Source organism: Corvus moneduloides, chromosome 2 (genome assembly GCF_009650955.1).
Source record: "Corvus moneduloides isolate bCorMon1 chromosome 2, bCorMon1.pri, whole genome shotgun sequence".
Taxonomy (NCBI): Eukaryota; Metazoa; Chordata; class Aves; order Passeriformes; family Corvidae; genus Corvus; species Corvus moneduloides.
The window spans coordinates 67700696-67719160 of NC_045477.1; the positions used below are offsets into that span (position 1 = coordinate 67700696).

Here is an 18465-nt window from a genome sequence, read left to right on the forward strand (position 1 = left end):
ACTTGAAAAACAAGCTCCTCTGATTGAAAAATCTTTCAAACCTTACAAAAGAGAGTTAAAGTCCATCTCTGAGTATTCCCTCTTCTCCTTTACTCTATAAATAATTTTTTTGATAACCATCATGTCACTGCTTTAGCAAACTTCAGGCATTATTGACTGGTCAGCCTAATGCCACAGAGACATAAAGGAATTGAGACCTCATTGCAGATGATTCTTACATGTGGAATTTTTTCATTGGCTCAATCTGTAATTTCCCTTTCATTCCCAACCCTCATTCTTCTGTGAGACTAAAAACTCTACTCTTTCATTATATCAAGTTTGCTAAAATTTCTTGATGGAGAAAAATCCTGCAGACCCACATTCCACTGTTCGTTTTTTTTTTCCATAGCAGTAGTATTAAGGTGTAGGGCGGTTTTGTTTTCTTTTGTTTTCCCTTAGAGACCATCTAGGCAGATGAAAGAATGTATTTCAGCACATTGTGTTACATGACTCTGTACACACATGCACACACACTTGTGCTGAAATAGTAGCCAAGAAAGCAGAGATACTATCTGGCCAAGTAAAAGCAAATATGACAAAGAAGCTGAATGGTGCTATGGTGGAGGAGCTACTAGTGTGATCAACAGCGTAGTAAGGTTAAAAGAAAATTGACCCCTCATAACCTTGCCGGTGCAAAACAGATCACATTCATGTAAGCTGCTTCAAATTTCCAAAACAAAATGAAGAATGCTCTGGAAGCACCCAGTTGATTGAGTAGAATCATCAGAGAACTATAGACTCTGTAAGCTCAGTACAGATCATTGAAGCTCAGAGTGGTTGAAGGTCTGAGGATGTGCACCGGAAGGCACTGCCATTTGTTTGTGTTGAGGCAGAAGGTGCAAATTTGTTGTTGAGAGTCATTATTAATTTAGTAATTTAATTAAATGTGTGTGTTTCATCGCATTGCTGGCTGAATGACTAGTACCTTCAGGAAGACAACTCATTTTGGAACAAAGCATTTTTCCCATGTTTGTAGACAATGTGTATACCAGAACAGATTTAGAGTCATGTTTGCAGCCAACCATGTGCAAAGTGTGGGGAATTCAAAAGTGCTGAAATTTTTTTTGTGTGGTAAAATGAAAACAGGAACATACAGTCAGGAAACAGTGATTAAATACTTTTAAGTATCAGCACTTGAAAAGCATCCCTAGGCAAAAATGACTGGAGTAGTCGATAGGTAACTGACATTTAGCAGCTTGAGTGCAGTAACTCTGTTTGATAAAAAATGTCATACTATTAAAAAAAGAAAATTGTTTTTAAAAGAAAAATTTTCATAAGCTTGGTAAACAGAACTTCCAATCTCTGCTCATGCAGCCTGTGAGGAAACTATCTTATTCATGCATTGGACTATTTACACAAACATGGATGTCCACAGTGATTAGCAGGGGCATCATAATGACACCTGTTTGTTCTGTTCAGATTAATTCCAGTGAAAATGCTTCCTCTTTGAGCTTTAGAAACATTCCTACATCTGAAATCTTCAGGGAAAATATTTGAAGTAATCCCCTTGTTTTTGTTAAACACTCTCCATCCCACCTAAAGATTAGGTGCTAAATAGGGTGGAGTTGTGTTGCAACTGTTATTTGACAGATGACAGCTGACACGACAGCCATGCTGGGTTAGCGTAAAGGTTCATCTGGCAATCCTACAGTTTGTTGTGATGTGGCTTCAGTGTGAGAAGTACCATCGTGCATGTAATGGTTCTCAAGGACTTCTCTGCTGCAAGTTGTTCAGTATTCTCTCAAATAAGTGTTAATTTTTAGCATCCACAGCATCTTATGGTGAGGAATTCCACAGCTTTCGCATATGAAGAGCAATTTATATTTGTTCTCACTCTGCAACATAAGATGACTTCTCATTCATCTATTGGAAAATACAGTTGATTACTATCTTCATTCTCCATGCAGTTCATGATGTGACAGGCCCCTTATTTCTTCCTTTTCCTTAAACCATCTCTTTTCCAGGCTGTAGAGTCCTAGCTTGCTTAAGTGATTTGTTCCACACAGTGCAATTGTGTAACTGTGATGTTGCTGGATGTCAAAGGTAATCCTTCCTACCCTTCTCTGATGCTCTGAGACTTCTGTTCTTTGTGAGATGAGGTACTAGAGTGGTTGTCAGCATTCAGTAATGCAGTCAACAACATGGAATTGCTAAGTGGCACAGTGAGTTCTGTATTATTTATTTCTTTCACAGTAATTTCCAAGATGTTTGTTTTGACCGTTATTTAAAACTGAACCAAAGTTTTGATGGTTTTATCAAGTATAATAAATTCCAAGATCTCACTTATGAATTAAAACAGTCAGCTAGGGGTTTATCATTTTATGTATATGCTCAGGAGCATTTCTAAAACCTGTGATTTACTTTGCATATATCTCTTTTGAATTTTTTCGTATGTTACTTAATGCTAAGATCCATTTGATTTTCTCCTGTTCTTCACATCACCTGAATTTTCAACTATCTAATAATACAGTATTCCATCAGCAAACTTGTTTATGCCTCATTTTTGAGATCGCCTATTAAGTAGAATGAATGAAAAAAATAGATGAAGTCCACTTCCAAGTGGAATCTTATTTGTCACTTACAATTACCTTATAGTGGTTTTCTCAAAATTTTACGTCATTTCTGCTTTTTGAGAAGGATCTGTGATTCTGAGTGACTGTGGAAATTAACACCATAGTGGTCTGACTTTTCTTCACATCTTTGGGTATGGAAAAAAGCATTGTAGCTGATACCCATGATACCTCAAAGGATGCACTATTAAAATCACTGATGTCTAATACCTCTTCTCCCTATCACGTGTAACACTTGGTGGTGAAGAGGGGAGACAGCATTTCATCAGTGTCTCTCTGTTGAAAAGACTTCAGTGCATACATTTGTGTACCAAGAAAATTGATCTGTCACTTTAAAAATAAGGAAAATAAGGTATACTTTAAGGTCATTGTCATTTGATTCTGCATTTACAGCATATTTAGAAAAGCCATTGACAGAGTTTTCCATCTACTGTGTTGTGTTGTCATTATAATAATTGAATTTTCCTAATGATGTTTCAGATACAGGTTACAATAGTTACATAGATAACCATACTAACACCTATTAAGCTTTTCAAAATACTGTATTAATTTTTGAAATTTATACCTGTAATGAACAGAACTAGGATATATTCTAACTTTGCTTATTTTTGAATCATCAACACTTATTTTTTCATTTTTCTTTTAGGTATAGACAAATGCAGCTTGGCACAGAAAGCAAAGTAGCTGAACTTCTTCACCAAAGTAAGTTAAAGTCCTTTGAAACTGAACATGTTCAACTCATGCAACAAGAAACAGCTAAGAATCTTTCACAGTGCCAAATGGAATGTGAGAAATACCAGAGAAAGCTGGAGGTATGTTATATGAAGAGACTTTACGGGGCATTACATAGTTGTTTTCAATTAGAAAATAAAGTGGAAAAGCTTGGGGGAAAAGGAACAACACGGCATGACCTAATTAGTATGTCCAGCAAATTCTGCAGAAGCAGGATCAAATGACAAAGCTTACTAAATTTGATCAGTTTAATGGAACACAAGACTAAGGGGAGAGGAAAAAGCAAAACAATCTCTCATGGAAAGATGTTAAAGACAGCACCTCGTTCATGTGGGGTATATTTATCTGCTTGTGTTACAAAGCTGCTTATGTCAGTCTGTGTGAGAGCTGTAGGGAGAGAAGAAGACAGTTTCACCAGAACAAGTATGGTGAATTCAGTATCATCATTTGCAGCTAGGATCTGTAATAGCATTGTTACATAATAAAATACTTTTTATTGATATACAGCTCTGGAATAAATTCTTACAGCTGAAAAAGTCAAGGGGAGCATGGTGTATACAGCATTGGAAAGACCTAACCTTGCTAGTCCTAGTGTGGTGGGTTACCTTGGTGGGGTGCCAGACCCAGTCACTCATTCCTCCTCCTGAAGAGGATGAGGGTGGGCTAAATAAGCTTATACAGAGTATGGTTTGATATAAAGATAGGGAGATCACTTGCCAATTACCATCATGGGCAAAACAGATTTGACCAGGGGAAAACTAATTTCACTTACTACCAATTCACATGGGTTTGGATGGTGAGGAACAAAGACAAAAAGTAAAACATCTTTCCTCACCTCTTTCTCTTTTATTTTAACTTCCCTCCTTCATTTCTGACTCTTGTACCTTCCACTTCCAGAGCAGTGCAGGGAGGGATAGGAAATAGGGGTTTGAATCTGTCCGTAACAGCTCCTCTGTCATGGTGTTTCCTCACACTTTTTTATCCTACTCCAGTGTGGATCCTGCATGGCTTGCAGCTTCCTTCAGGAGAAAATCTCCTATTTGGGGGCTCTCCACAGGTTGTAGTGCCTTCTGGGGATATCCACCTGCTCCAGCATGGGGTCCTCTATGGGCTGCAGTTGCAGACATCAGCTTTGATGTGGTCTTTCATGGTCTGCAGGTAGGCAACCTGCTTCACCATGGGCTGCAAGGGAGTCTCTGCTCTGGCACCTGGAGCACCTTCTCCCCTCCTTCTCTCACCTCGGTGTCAGCACCGTGGCTCTCTCTCACTTTTCTCCCCTCTCTCCTCACTGCCATGCAGCATTTTTGTCCTTTATTAAATGCAGTTTCCTTGAGGTGCAGCCCCCTTGGCTGAGGGACACAGCCTGGGCACCTGCAGCCAGTGCACCTGTTTATGTGGGCTTTAACTACTTTATTGTCTTTCAAACGTACGTATCATACCCTGTTCACTTATTGTAGTCTTGGAAATGTGAGTATTCCACAGAGAAAGCTTACTTTAAAAGAAAATTTCTTCACCTGTCCAAAGTTAGTCCCAAAATCATATGACAGAGTCCTGTTTATGAGATTTAAATGAGATTGGTAGTGTATGTTTCAAACAAATGTCAAGATACAAACTGGACAGGACAGAAGAAAGTAACATCTATGGCAGCCTTTGTTTTTTGGGGAAGGACGCCAGTCTTCAGGTCCCCCCATTTCTAGTGCTGAAGCTGCCTAAGTTGTTTATGAAAAGGAACTATAGAGTGGAAACAGAATTAGAGAGTTTTAGATAGACTGTAATTTCTTCTTTTGTCTGTATTGGGACATTCAGATTCTGGCTGATGAGGTTAGTTGTGGTCACAAGCACTGGGAGTCCCAGTTTTGCTAAACTTAGAGGTTGCTAAACAGATTTTTAATTGCACAGACATGTCCAGACTTGGAGAATGTAGTTCAATTTGAGTTATATTTTCATTTTCTTTGTGGAAATTTTTTTGATCTGGTAATAACTCAAATATTTGGCATTCAATTCTACTAACACTTTTGGCACTTACTTTTTTTCTTTAGAGAGACACTTAAATTCTTTCATTAAGAAATATGCACTTAAGTACTCTTTCATTAAGAAATATTCTTGCAGAATTTAAATATTTGATGTCTGAAGCTTTTACTTTGTTCCTTTTGACTGAATGCTTGGGGTTTTTAAGTTTTCTTTCTTATATATAGCATTAATGTACTAAGGTTTTTTACTTACCCTTACAAGACATTGATCTTTATTAATAGTGTAGGCACTAGCGGGTCAGCTACAGCTTTCTGGACTAACTCTTGCTTTTATTTAGGGCATAGAGTAGTTTCTCTTGCTCAACTAGGAAACAGATGGTTTATATGTCGCCCAGTTTTGACCTATACATTTATTTCTTCTGTGACACTAGACTGAACTTTTTATATTCAAGTGGCTTGTCTCTAAGCATTGTGTATTATTTTTTTGTGGTTTTGACAGTGAGTCTGGTATTACTGCTCTGCACACTGTGCATATATTTCTGTATCTCAGAATCTATATTCACTTGTCATTCTGAATGTTGGTGATTTTTACTTAGGAAGTGAATATGAAATTTAACAGCAGTACCACTTGGTTTTTACTTTACCTGTTTTGGTGGGATTTTTTCTGCAATGTATGTAGATTGCTACTTTACATACCAAGGATTTTCTTGTTCCACTTTGGTGTGTATTTATTTGGTCAATGTTGTTTCCTATTATCAAGCATTATATCAAACTTAAATTATTATACAGGCCTTCATAGCTGTTAGTTTTGAATATGGGAGTTTTTTGTTGAAGCTTAGTGGATTAAGTATTGACATTAGTCTTGAATGTCGATGGCATATTACCTTTTATTAATAAGTAAGTACTAAGACTTGTATAGCTTTAATGGCAAATTTTTGTATTTGCATTCTGTGAAGGAATCTTCTTTTCATAAATTGATGACTGAAATCAGCATCCAGTTAAAGCAACAAAAATGATTGCATTTATGCTGTTTTGACTGCTGTATCTGAATTTTTTTTTGGTTGCTACCTGGCTTTTCCTAGGTTTCCTTTAAAATTCTTGTAGCTTTTTCAGCTTCTTAGAATTACTAAAGCCTCAGCAGACAAGCCTAGGACCTGAGAGTTTAATATGTGCAAGATAGTATTATTGAAAGAATAACTGCTTTTTAAAGTATTTTAATCTTTGCTGTGCCAAACTTGCATCAAGTATTTAGTATCTTACTGCTCCACATTTTACATGTATTGTATTTTGCGTCTTTCAAAAACAGCTGTAATGCTGAATCCCTGATCTTTCCATTATTCATTCTCACAGGTGCTTACGAAGGAATTTTATAGTCTTCAGTCTTCTAGTGAAACCCGCATTATTGAGCTTCAAACACAGAATTCTGAGTTTCAAGCAAGACTAGATACTTACGAAAAACTTGAAAAAGAACTTGACGAGATAATACTGCAGACAGCAGAAAGTAAGTTCTGTCACAAATTCTGGTTTATCTGTAGGTGTTTCTGGCATTACGATATCTTTTTTCTCATGGCACTTGGAAAGTCTTACAGTGCCTGTCATTCTTCTTCATTATGCCTGACAAGTAAAAGGCAGTAATTATTTTGATAGAAAATATTAATGACAGGTTTCTAAATGTACCTGTAAATGTGTATCAAACATCCATATGTCTGAGTTTGTGCTCATTGAAAATCATCTCAGCATTCTGTCATTTCTCTTTTTCTTATTCTAATAATCCATTATAATTAGATACAGTCTTTAGGATTCTTCTATTATTTAAATACATGTTAAGTGTTGGGAAGCCCTCTTAGTTGGTAGGCAAATACAAGTTTTATATTTCAGTACAGTGATTAATGTGAATTTTATAACTAATTGGAAGGGGGGAAAAAACTCTTCCTTCTGTTGAATTAATAATAATTAGACATTAAGTAGTTACTTGTGGCAGCTCAGTCTGTTCCAAGTACTAAACCATGGATTAAATTCATACCTGATTACTCTTGAAAATTTTTGTCTCTCATTAGCAAAAATTAAAATGTTCTCAAACACAGCAAAATTTGTGAAAAATCTCTATTCATTTGGTTCTCAGCCTAAATAAATCCACAAAGCAAGTAATTTCTAATTTGAAACTATGATGCTAATCTTGAAATCTTTTAGCCTGTGTGTAAACAGAGTAGGACATTCTAAGATTTAAGACTAACTCAACTGTCGTCTTCTCCTTTTCTCTTTCCTTCCTCCTTCAAAAAATAGTTGCAATTTATAAAGTATTCCAGATCGAAGATTATTGCATAAGCTTTATATGTAAACAGTAGTGTATAGCAAAGTGTGCCTTACTACCAAGATGCAGTGATGTTAGGGTATCTTTAGTAACCAGACTGCACATGCTTTATTAATTTTATGCCCTGCAGCCTTTATTAGAATGGCCTGGCTACCCAGAGGTTCCAGTCTGACCATAAGCATGTTTGCTGTATACACGCTTCTGTTGTAGTCAGTTGCATGGTTTTTTGAAGTGTGTATATATATATTTAAACTTGCCTAAGGAGTGTTTATGTATTAACACAGAATTTTTGGACCTTACCTTCATTTTCTCCAAGGAGAAGGTAGAGTTCAGAACACTGGGTTTTGTTTACAGTGGTTTACATTTTCTTACTCATCTTGGCACAGCAGTGAAGTTTTTTACCAGATCATTCTTAACTTCTTCTTAAATATCTATTTTCATTACAATTTATATTCTATGCTATAGAATGCTGAAGAAAGGGAATTTTCCAAATGAACTGTTCTTTTAAAATGGAGTTACTTTATTTTCTGATTTCCTCAGAGAAAAAAAGGAGTTGCAGCTTAGTATTATTTCAGTGTACTTTTTATTTAATAATGAACTTGCTATTTCAGTGTATTTGATAAAGAAAGTTAAGATTAATACTAGATAAGGCTAGTATCTTAGGAAAAACAGAAGAAAAAAGTATTTTTTTAAAAAAAAACACTTTGAAGGACAAAACAGATATGCTTGCTCCTGTGTCTCAAATTATGCCATGATAGTTACATGTTATAAATAGCTAAAGGTAGAAAGATAATTGAAAGGAAACATAATTATTTTTCAAATTGAATGCATAATGGAAATACTTCAGTCTGTCTTTCGGGGAATATAATTTAGACTGAAGCATTATGTGGAAGACAATTAGAGTTTTCTACAAACTTTAGTGATCATAAGGATTAATCTTCATTCCTGTGGTTACCTCTTTATATTTAAATACCATATAATGTTTTTTTCTTCATCCTGAGTCATGAAGCCTCTGCTGTTTTACAGTATTGAGGGATGCCAGTGGGGGTAGGATTCTCTGGACTTTTTAATAAACTGTGTATTTTTTTACACGTGTGACATGGCTTTTGTCATATAATATATAAATTTTTTAAATATATATATAAATTTCTTTTTTTCCCTTTGGAAAATATGCATGTGGAAGAGATCACTGAATTTTTACTGTTACTCCCTGATTGTTATGCCTCACTTGATTAATATTGAAGTGACATGAAACAGCCTATTCAGGAAGCTATCAAGAATTTATATAGCCACTTCTTACAGCACATGAGAGGTTTCCACATGAATAACAATAGTAAATTTCCTTTGCATTTGTCTATTCTTCGTTTTCAGGATAAAATCTTCCTGTTAGAGTATTTCTGTTGTAAACCAGTTGTTCAATTTTTCTCGTTTCCATTGGTTAGTATCTTTCTAAGAAAAAGATTGAACTTCTCTGTATCCTCACAATGGCATGTCTTTGCTGGGTAGCATAAGAAACTGTCATTTATAAGTGTCCTCTAGCTTGTAAAATGTATATTTTACACCACAAAGTCAGGTGAAGGGCCTGGAATGTTTTAAGAGAAAAGAATCACACACTGATACAAACCACTACTTTGATAACTACAACATTTCCAATTTCTTTTGCGTTTGTCTTCATGGTATGACATTTACTGGACACTGCTGACAGATCTGAATTTACAGGACAGGATCTTACTGATGTTTTTCTGAGACTTGTGACACTGAATATGTAACCAAAAAGAGGGGTATTAACAAAGGCAGGTTGAATTATTCTTTATGTTTTTCTGAACCAGAGGTGTTTACAGCACTGAAGAATTCCCTGTCATATTTAAGACAGCTCTGAAGTTCTGCTGTCTTTGTAGTACCACATCAGTAAACTTTTTCTGTCACACTTACTGAACTTTCTATATTGTTTTTAATATAACTAGATATGTGACTTACCACAGGTGCTCTTCTAGAGGCTTTTCACTTTCTAAATGTGTTTTAAGAATCCTTATTTAAAATAGCACTACAAGGGTATTAGACATGTGAGAACAGAATTTACAGCATTTTGCAGGTTGTTGAGAAATGAAGGTATTTCTGATTTTGAGGCACTTGAGCATTAAGAAAGATGAGTCAGATAGGACTCAAATCATTTCCAAATTTGTTTCTCCTGTTACCGGCGATTTGATTCATCAAAGCTTTTGTGTGGTGCCTGGGCTGGTGTTCACTTGTTCTCTCTCTTTCTCTCACACCCCTGCCACTCCCATTTTTTCTCGTTGTCCCCCTTTATCCCTCCTCTCGGTCCCCCTCTCTGCCCCTGTCTACCTCACACATAGGCTTCTCTTTTTTCTTTCTTTTTTTTTTTTTCTGGCCCACTTCATCTTACAGGATAGAGGAAACCTGAATTTATATTAATCATAAAAATAAAAAGTGTTGTAGGTAATTAAAGTGTGGCACTATATTTAATGGTAATGGTGAAAAAAATTGTTCCACTTAAGTCCAGAAGGTTACTCCAACTGAAAATTTAGCTTCTAGAAAAATGTTTTTGTACGTTGAGTTGTAAATGGAATTGCTTAGAAGTTTGTAAGTTCTGGCACTGTTCTTCAACAGCACCTTTCTGCAATTTTTTGCAGTGGAAGATGAAATTGAAGCTGAAAGGGTTCTCTTCTCATACGGATATGGTGCTAATGTTCCTACAACAGCCAAAAGACGACTAAAGCAAAGGTAAAAAAAAGTACCTAATGAATTTATTTGTTCAAGATAAACTAAATGAAGATAACATGCATTACGTATTGTATTAGTGTCCCAGGGTTAATTTCCTCTTTTTACCGTTTCTTTTCTTCTTTGCTTCTATTTCGTGAGTTCCTTTACTCAGAGTTTGAATTAAGATGCAGGAGACCGAGAGTTCATCTTCAGACTTAGTTGTTTATTATATCTTATCTATAACACAGCTGCACAGAATGTGCCTCCAAGTTTAACAAGGTGGAAAATGGCCGTGAGTTCTAACTTCCAAGGCTTTTTAAGGTGTAAATTACCCAACCAAGTAACTTGTTTTTATTTATAATCCAGTAACTAGCTGTTCATGACCCACAGTCCGGTTTTCTTAATTCAATACCAGAACCCTAGATTTGTGAAGAGGAAGGAGAAAGGAAGAAGAAGATCCACACCCAACATCCTCCATATTGTTACCTATATCCCCTAAACCTAATTTTTCTACACCTCTATATATTCCACCCAGTGATATAACTTTTAATTACACAGCAACAATCTCAGCGTTATCACACAATTTAGGGAGCCTTTCCCAGGGTTTCAGATCAAATACAGTGTGCTTCTGAGGATCACTGCCTGTCTGAAATTCTCAGAACCCAGGGTTCCAACAGTTTTGTCTTCGAATCCAGCCAGTTCGATTAACATAAAGAGGTTTTTTTAATGACTTAAGTATACAGGAATAGATTGAGGACGAGGACCTGTTAATGTCGTTGATGCATATGAATGAGCATATACATATTTTTCTAGGTCATTTTAAGATCTCTTCTCATTGACTTTCAGAAATATTAATTATAATTGTATAAAACTAAGCAGCTGTAAAAACAGATTAGTTACATTGTTTACATTTATGTAATAGGATATGCATTATTAATACCCTAAAAATCATTGTATTTAATAGTAAGAAAAACATATCTGTCAGGATATTAACAGGGATAATGGTTCAGAGCATCACTATTTTATCTTCACTAATACAGGATCTGATTAACGTTGCATTTTTTTAGTTTGCTCTGGTTTGGCCAATTTGAAAATTTGATCAATATATTAAAATGATGCATAGGTGAAAAATATACCTCTTGATCATAGTCATTCTGAACTAATAAATTTATATTATGCATTGTCTTTAAGAAATAATACTGACATTTGAATGGCTCATTGTCAGCCTGTGTGTTGTGGCTATGACTCACTTGTCCCACGTAACTAAGAACAGGGTAAGAGGAAATGACTTCAAGCTGTGCCAGGGGAGGTTCAGGCTGGACAATTTCTTGTTGTCAAGCATTGGAGTAGGCTGCCCAGGAAGATTGGTGGAATCACCATCCGTGGAAGGTGGCATTGATGCCATGATTTTTGCCTTTTCTTTTATACCCCTGTTATACCTTTTTACAACTTCTGTACTCCTAGTGCTTTTGCCTACATTCTTGGACTTGTTTGCCAAGCTAGGAGACTAAACATTTTAGAAGCTTCGTAGCTAGGGATCAGTGTGCCCCAGACCCCAAGGTTCTCTCCAGAACACATTCTGTAAACCAAGATAGAACCATCCAGGGGAAGGTTCCTTGGGGAGGGGGCTCAGTTGAGCCTCTCGTTGGGGAATCTTTGATAGATATGCTAATTAGTAAAACCTATAAGGTTATAACCAATGTTGGGGGGGGGACACACAGAGATAGACTCGGTGGGGTGCATCTCGATGCATATGACCTGGATGTGTCCACCTAAGGATCCTTAAAATAAATACCAAGGTAAAATCCCTTTTCCCCTTCTAACCATGTATGACTCTTGATTTTAAGGCCAGGAAAAGGCATCACCATGGTCTAGTTGTCAGTGTGGTGTTCAGTCTTACGTTGGACTCGATGATCTTGGAGGTCTTTGCCAACCTTAATGGTTCTGTGAATGTGGGTTTATTTAAAATACTTATAAACTGTAACCACAGAATTTGTTGTTCAAAATTAGGATGGTGGTTCTCATAGGATTAGGTTTATTCCATGGAATATGAGTCTGCCTACAATTTGATCAAATGCAGGAAATCAGCTGCATAATTTGTGCTACTGGTAGGCTTTGACCAAAATGAGAAACTCCACAGTCATTGGTGGACACACCAAGAAGAGTATAAAGACAGGGTGACCATGTATCACAGCTTCACAGGGTACATTTCTAGCATTCAGAAGCTGTAATAGGAGTTTTTGTCATTTACAGCTGCTTTTTACTGCAAGTATTTTGTTTAGTTGTTTTTGTCTTCTTAACCCCTATCTTCTCCATAACAAAGGATATTTAATGTCAAAAGTTACCAATCAGAACTAAGGGCAAATGATGGTCTATTCATATTTTCAACACAGATTTATGGGCCACATACTGTTTCTTCTGCCCTATATATTCGTTTTTCAGGTAAGTGTTGTTGATGTGATTGTCAGTCAGATTAGACCTATTGTGCACTGACTTACATATTGCTGACAAAGATCTTATATAGTACTTAACTTTGGCATGGCTTAATTTGCTCTTTTAAGCCTCTTCAGATTGTTTCCTTGTAAGTTTTGTCTTTATACTGCATAAAATTGAAGAAGAAGGAAAACAGTGGGGGTGAGGAGTGTGCAAAAAGGCCTCCATAACCCTGTTGTTTGTCTGGTTTAGAAAACTGTTGAGAGTTCTGTAGCACCATTTCCTAAAGCTTCATTTTATTCCTCTTCTGTCAATGGTTTGGGCACTTCTCTGAGTTTCCGCTTAGATCCTTCTTTTTCCCCACCTTATTAGATTCAGTTTAGATTATTTGCATGTATAAAAACTCTGGTTAAATCTCCTTTGAATGCTGAATCTGATGATCAGGCCAAGATTTCAGATATGCTTGGAAGACACTTTCTGAGCTTAGAAGCGGCTCTATGAGAATGACTCATGTACTCTACTTTTGTTCTAAAAGGCATTGACTAATAAACCTGGCTTAATCCTTCATAATAGTGTTGGAGACTTCATAAACTTTCTTTATCTTTTAGAATTTAAAAGATTAAAAAAGCCATAAAAGACTGTGTATGGTTTACCTGCTGTTTTGATTCAAGGAAAACTGCCACGCAGAAAATGTGTGTGATGCCTTTGGCTGCCAGAGTTTTTAAAAGCAAAGACCCTGACACCATCCTCTATGTTTAGAGCCATTAAAGAAACACTGATAAGTTTTCTGCTCTCTAGGATTGCTTAAGGAAAGAGAATCTATTACAAATGTGAATAATCTTCTTTCTGGAGTCCACTACCTGCTCTTCAATCTCAGACTTCTGGGATCCTCAATGAAGAGCTCTTTTAATTTCACATCATGCACTTCAGTCTCTGATAGTTTGTACAAAACCCACCTTTTCAAGCAGTGTGGGGTCTATACCTCTTTGCCCACTTGCCAGAAACAACTATTTCATTACTTCAGATGTAGGCACTGTATATCCATAGTACTAAATTAGGCATGCCTGGGAACACTCTGAAGCATCAAGAACAAATGGCCTGTAGTAGTCCATTTCCATAAAACAATTCTCAGAGTAGTTTAGGCTACATGTGAACAGTGTACTGGCAGTGATTTCCTTGCCCATGCTGACTTGCCAGCTATGCCTAGGAACTGCTTGGGAGGTGTTAATGAGAGAGTGCAGAACACTACCAGGATGACTCTGGTGGTTTGCTAACAAAGAGTTCTTGAGCACCACATAATTTTCCAGTATAGTTGGAATCAAATGTTTCCAGCATAAGATGTCTTTGCACACCAGTCCCTTTGTACCTTTGCTTTAAATTTAAACTAATCAAAAAACATGCTGACAAGTATACTTGAAAGATGTACTTGTGTTACCCTTAAATATTTCCAAATTCAGGTAAAATTCACTGAATAGTTGTAGCTGGGAGAATTATGATGGGCTGCATTCCTAAAGTTGTCATGGGAAGGTATCCAGGTTTTCCCTTACACTCTAATAGCTACTAGTCAGAGAAGTGGTTCCTTTCTCTTTTGTACTAGATGAGATTTCTGCATGAAAGAATATGTTTATAACACAGATGAAGAATATTAAGACTTCTGCAAAATCTAAAAGTGTATTCCATTTTATTGAGGAAGAGATGGAGGTTATGACTGGTCAAATTTTCAGATAAACTTTTAGCACTCAAAGATCTCAATTTATGCACTCTAAGCCTGAGCCTCAGGGTAAATATACTCTCCCTGTAGTCTGCTTTAGACCACTTACTCTCTCACAGATTCTCTGTTATGGTTAGGAACTGTGTGTGGAGTTACTCAAGAACCACCTGGATGCACTCCTGCACAACGTGCTCTGGAGGTTGGACCAGATGACCACTGTGGTCCCTTCCAGCCTTGCCCATTCTGTGATTCATAAGAGTTTGGAAGACTAGGTTAGATGCATTAGTAGGCTCTGCAGTGCATATTGAATCTTCCCATTGAGGCCTATGGACCTGTGCTCTTGAATGGATAATAAACTCTTCATTTCTGGACATGGAGCGTGCAAGATGTTGAGGATCTCATTTTTTAGCTAGGTTGTTTAAGTAACTCAGTAATCCTTTCTCTTCAAAGTGGATCTGTGACTCTACGTAAGAATTTATTTAAAACGAAATTGGCAATAACAATTATTTAGCATATTAAATGTCAGACAAAACAATTTTGCCTTTCTTTTGAAAGGGGTAAAATACTACATTTTTCAGTGTTTTACTGCAAAACGTATATTAATGTGCATTTTTAAACAATTATTTAACTTAGAATTAAAGTGATTCTGTAAAGCTGCTAGGAAGTAAATAATCATAATTAAATGAAGTATTTTGAGAGTATTACTGCAGTTGTGTAGTATTGGACAAATTATATAGGTAATTATAAAAAATATTACAACAGCTTAACTGTGTGAATGTTATTTTAGTGCTGTTAAATTTTGTGATATTTTCACTGTTTTTCTAACTTTGACCATGCAGCATGTTTAACTATGTGGTTTATATATGTTAATATTTAAGCATTGGTGAAAAATTAAGGCAATCAAGTCCTGAAGTATAAATGTGAGAATTTCTTTTGTCTATTTTGGAAAAAATTCAAGTTGAGCTTGCTTTTTATTGGCACAGTGTTCACTTGGCAAGAAGATTACTGCAGCTAGAAAAGCAAAACTCGTTGCTTGTAAAAGATCTGGAACATCAGAAGGAACAAGTAACACAGATTTCACAAGAGGTAAATCATTATTACACAAAAATTCAAATCTGTAGAAACGTTGCGGAACAGCTGTTCATAAAATGAAATATTTTCTAAACAGTGTTTTTTATCTATTTGATGTTAAAAAAATGGCCTCATAATTAACCAAAACTCCATGACAGAAGTTTTCAAAGAAGTTTGTAATTTGTTTTGCAATTAATATTGAAAGAAAGATTACTTTACAGGCTAAACAAGAATGTGAGCCAGACGGACGTTTTGTTTTCTGAACAGAAGAACAGCCAGCCAAGCTAGTTTGTTCTGTTTGATACTTAATTGTTCGATGAATACATCACTAGTTTTTACACAGCTCTTCTCTTAAATCACTTTTGAAGATATTTGACAAACCTCAGCTTGAAATGTCCCAGACTTAGGGCAAACTAATTTTTTAAAAAAAATTTAAGGTTGTCTTTTTGTTTTTCTCTTAGGAACGAAGGGACAACTAGGTTTGCTATTAGATGTTGCCACCATATGGAATTTGTAGGTTTGCTATTTCAGGAATGTGATTAACAGTTTGATTTTTAAAGCCATGGTAATTACAAATTAGAATTTCTACATCCAAGTACTTCACAGAGTACAAATACTTGAATTTCTACATATGTTTAAATTACATTAATTTTATAAATTTTATATGTGTATATATATTATTATATAGATTATTTCAGTGAAAGATACATGAATAGTGAAGTTTGGGGGATTTTTTAACCAATACTACAATTTTTTATGGATTCTTAAGTATATCATAGTAATTTCTATTTGACTAAAACATATTCTGTCAGGTTTTTACTTGGAGACATCAGGAAATTGGTGAATTCATTGTTATGCTTGGTATTCTTCCATATCACTATTCTTTATCTTAAATCTTCTTGGGTTTCACTTCCATATGTTCCTTACCCACAGTAGTTTTATATTTGCTTCTAGATCACTGATGAAAGACTCAGTATCAGTGACCTTAGTTCAAATTCCTGCAGAGTTCCACAGGAACTTCTTCAACTCATTTTTATCTTACCATTAAATTCTTGATCTTTTATCATATAATTGTATAGTTTAAATCAGAATGCAATACAGTACAAAGTTAAACATTGGTTTTTTATATAGTTAAAGTTCTAAAACTTCTCTTTGCTTCATTACGTGATTTTTGCTCCAAGCTATTGTCTTCCTTGATTTTCTTTTTATTTACGAACAAACCAGAGGTCTTGTAGACTACAGCATGCTTAGGTAGTCCATTATTGTTCTTTTGACTGACAGTTTGTTCAGTCATCTAGATGAAATCTAGAACATAGATAAAAAGCTGATGCAAAAGTGATTTTATCAGCTTTTCTTTTGAACTTGGATCAAATACTTGCAGTGTATTTATGATACAACTTTTTCAGCTTTTTAAAGGAGGGAGGAAAAGACCACAATAAGCCAGTAAGATCACAAACAGAGGAATTGACTCTACTTACTTTTTTAATCAATGGAAGCTGTTAGACTAAAACTCTTGAAAATGCAGATTAGGGAAGTGTAGAGAGTGGTACCATTATTGAAGTGAAAATAGCACACAATTAGAACAGAAAAGTGAGAAGATAATGTACTAGTTATCAATTTGAAGGTGGTGTGCTTCCTTTTTTGTGTGTGTAGTAACAGGTTTGGAGTTTATATTAATATGCAATCGGTAAAAATCAATAATGTCCAATAATAATTCAATAATAATCAAGTAACTGTGCTTTATGAATTACAAAATTTATAGTAGTAATACTTTTTTTTTTTTTGCAGCTTGACAGAGCAAATTCTTTGTTGAACCAAGCACAACAGCCATACAAATACCTCATTGAAACTGTGCAACAGAGAGATTCTCAAATAAGTCTACAGAAAGAACATATTACACAACTTGAAAAAGATAACAGGTAATTAAAATCACTGATTCTTGTTTTATTTTCTCTTAAACTGAATGAAAAATCACTTATATTTTTATCATTAGAAAAAAAATTATGTTGTCCACAAAGTTGTGAGATGTTAACACTCCATGATTGACCAACTCCAGTCTTCATGCTGGAACTGTAGCACTTGTGATTTCTATCATAATGTCAGAGAAGGGGAATTCAGGTTTGGAAAAGTACCTATGACAGGTTTAAAGTGAATTTGGAACTGAGAAGAGCTCTCATGAAGTAGAGAAGAGTTTAGAAGAGTAAAAGGAAAGAATGACACAACAACTGTACAACAGTAAAAATAAAGAAATAAAGTCAGAGAAAAATAATAGAGTAGTCCACCAGCAAAGGGTATTTCAGCCATAATTAGAGCATATTCTCTAGTGGAGAGTCTCTGATTGGCTGCTGTATCCATCTGTCAGAGCTCTCTGTCCACTGAGCAACTTCCCAGCATTGTACAGCTTTATAAATTATGTTTAGCACCTGATTCCCAGGTAAGCTGTTATAAAATAATATGTCCCTTGATTTTCAAGGAAGTTGGTAGCCGAGTCCCACTGCTCTACAGAAGAATTAGCATTTTAAGTATTAAGTGTTTTTGTGGTGTCTTGGTTTAGGAAAAGCAAACTATTAGGAGGCATTACTGTGATTCTATTATGAAGCAACTACATAAAAAATACAGGGTTTTCCAACTAATCTACTGAAACAATTAAAATAAAAAAAACAGGATTCACCCTAGCTAATACTTAATCTAACATACTGTCTTACATATGTATATATTCAGAGGGTTTTGATGGTTTGGGATAGTACTTGTTATGCCTTGAGGAATACCTAAAAATGCTTATTATCCAAGCAAATCTATATATGAATCAGTAAGTTTATAAATAAACTGAAATATTCATTCATACTTCCTGACAAGATGTCTTTCACTGGGCTTAACTTTGATTCAGTAAGAATAGATCTTTTTTTA

General features: G+C 35.5%; 1 protein-coding gene across 7 annotated transcripts in view; it reads left to right on the forward strand.

Annotated features, from left to right (window-relative positions):
* The window catches only part of PIBF1 (progesterone immunomodulatory binding factor 1), a 107835-nt gene that overhangs the window by 59809 nt on the left and 29561 nt on the right, over positions 1 to 18465 (forward strand). For 6 of the 7 annotated variants that reach the window (XM_032099941.1, XM_032099939.1, XM_032099943.1 and 3 more), the window contains exons 11-15: positions 3256 to 3421; positions 6662 to 6812; positions 10274 to 10364; positions 15471 to 15573; positions 17347 to 17477. In XM_032099941.1, coding sequence (XP_031955832.1) covers positions 3256 to 3421; positions 6662 to 6812; positions 10274 to 10364; positions 15471 to 15573; positions 17347 to 17477 — 642 coding nt within the window. Of the gene's footprint in view, positions 1 to 3255; positions 3422 to 6661; positions 6813 to 10273; positions 10365 to 12736; positions 12786 to 15470; positions 15574 to 17346; positions 17478 to 18465 lie in introns of those variants that run through there. The other variant, XM_032099946.1, reaches the window with a different exon arrangement.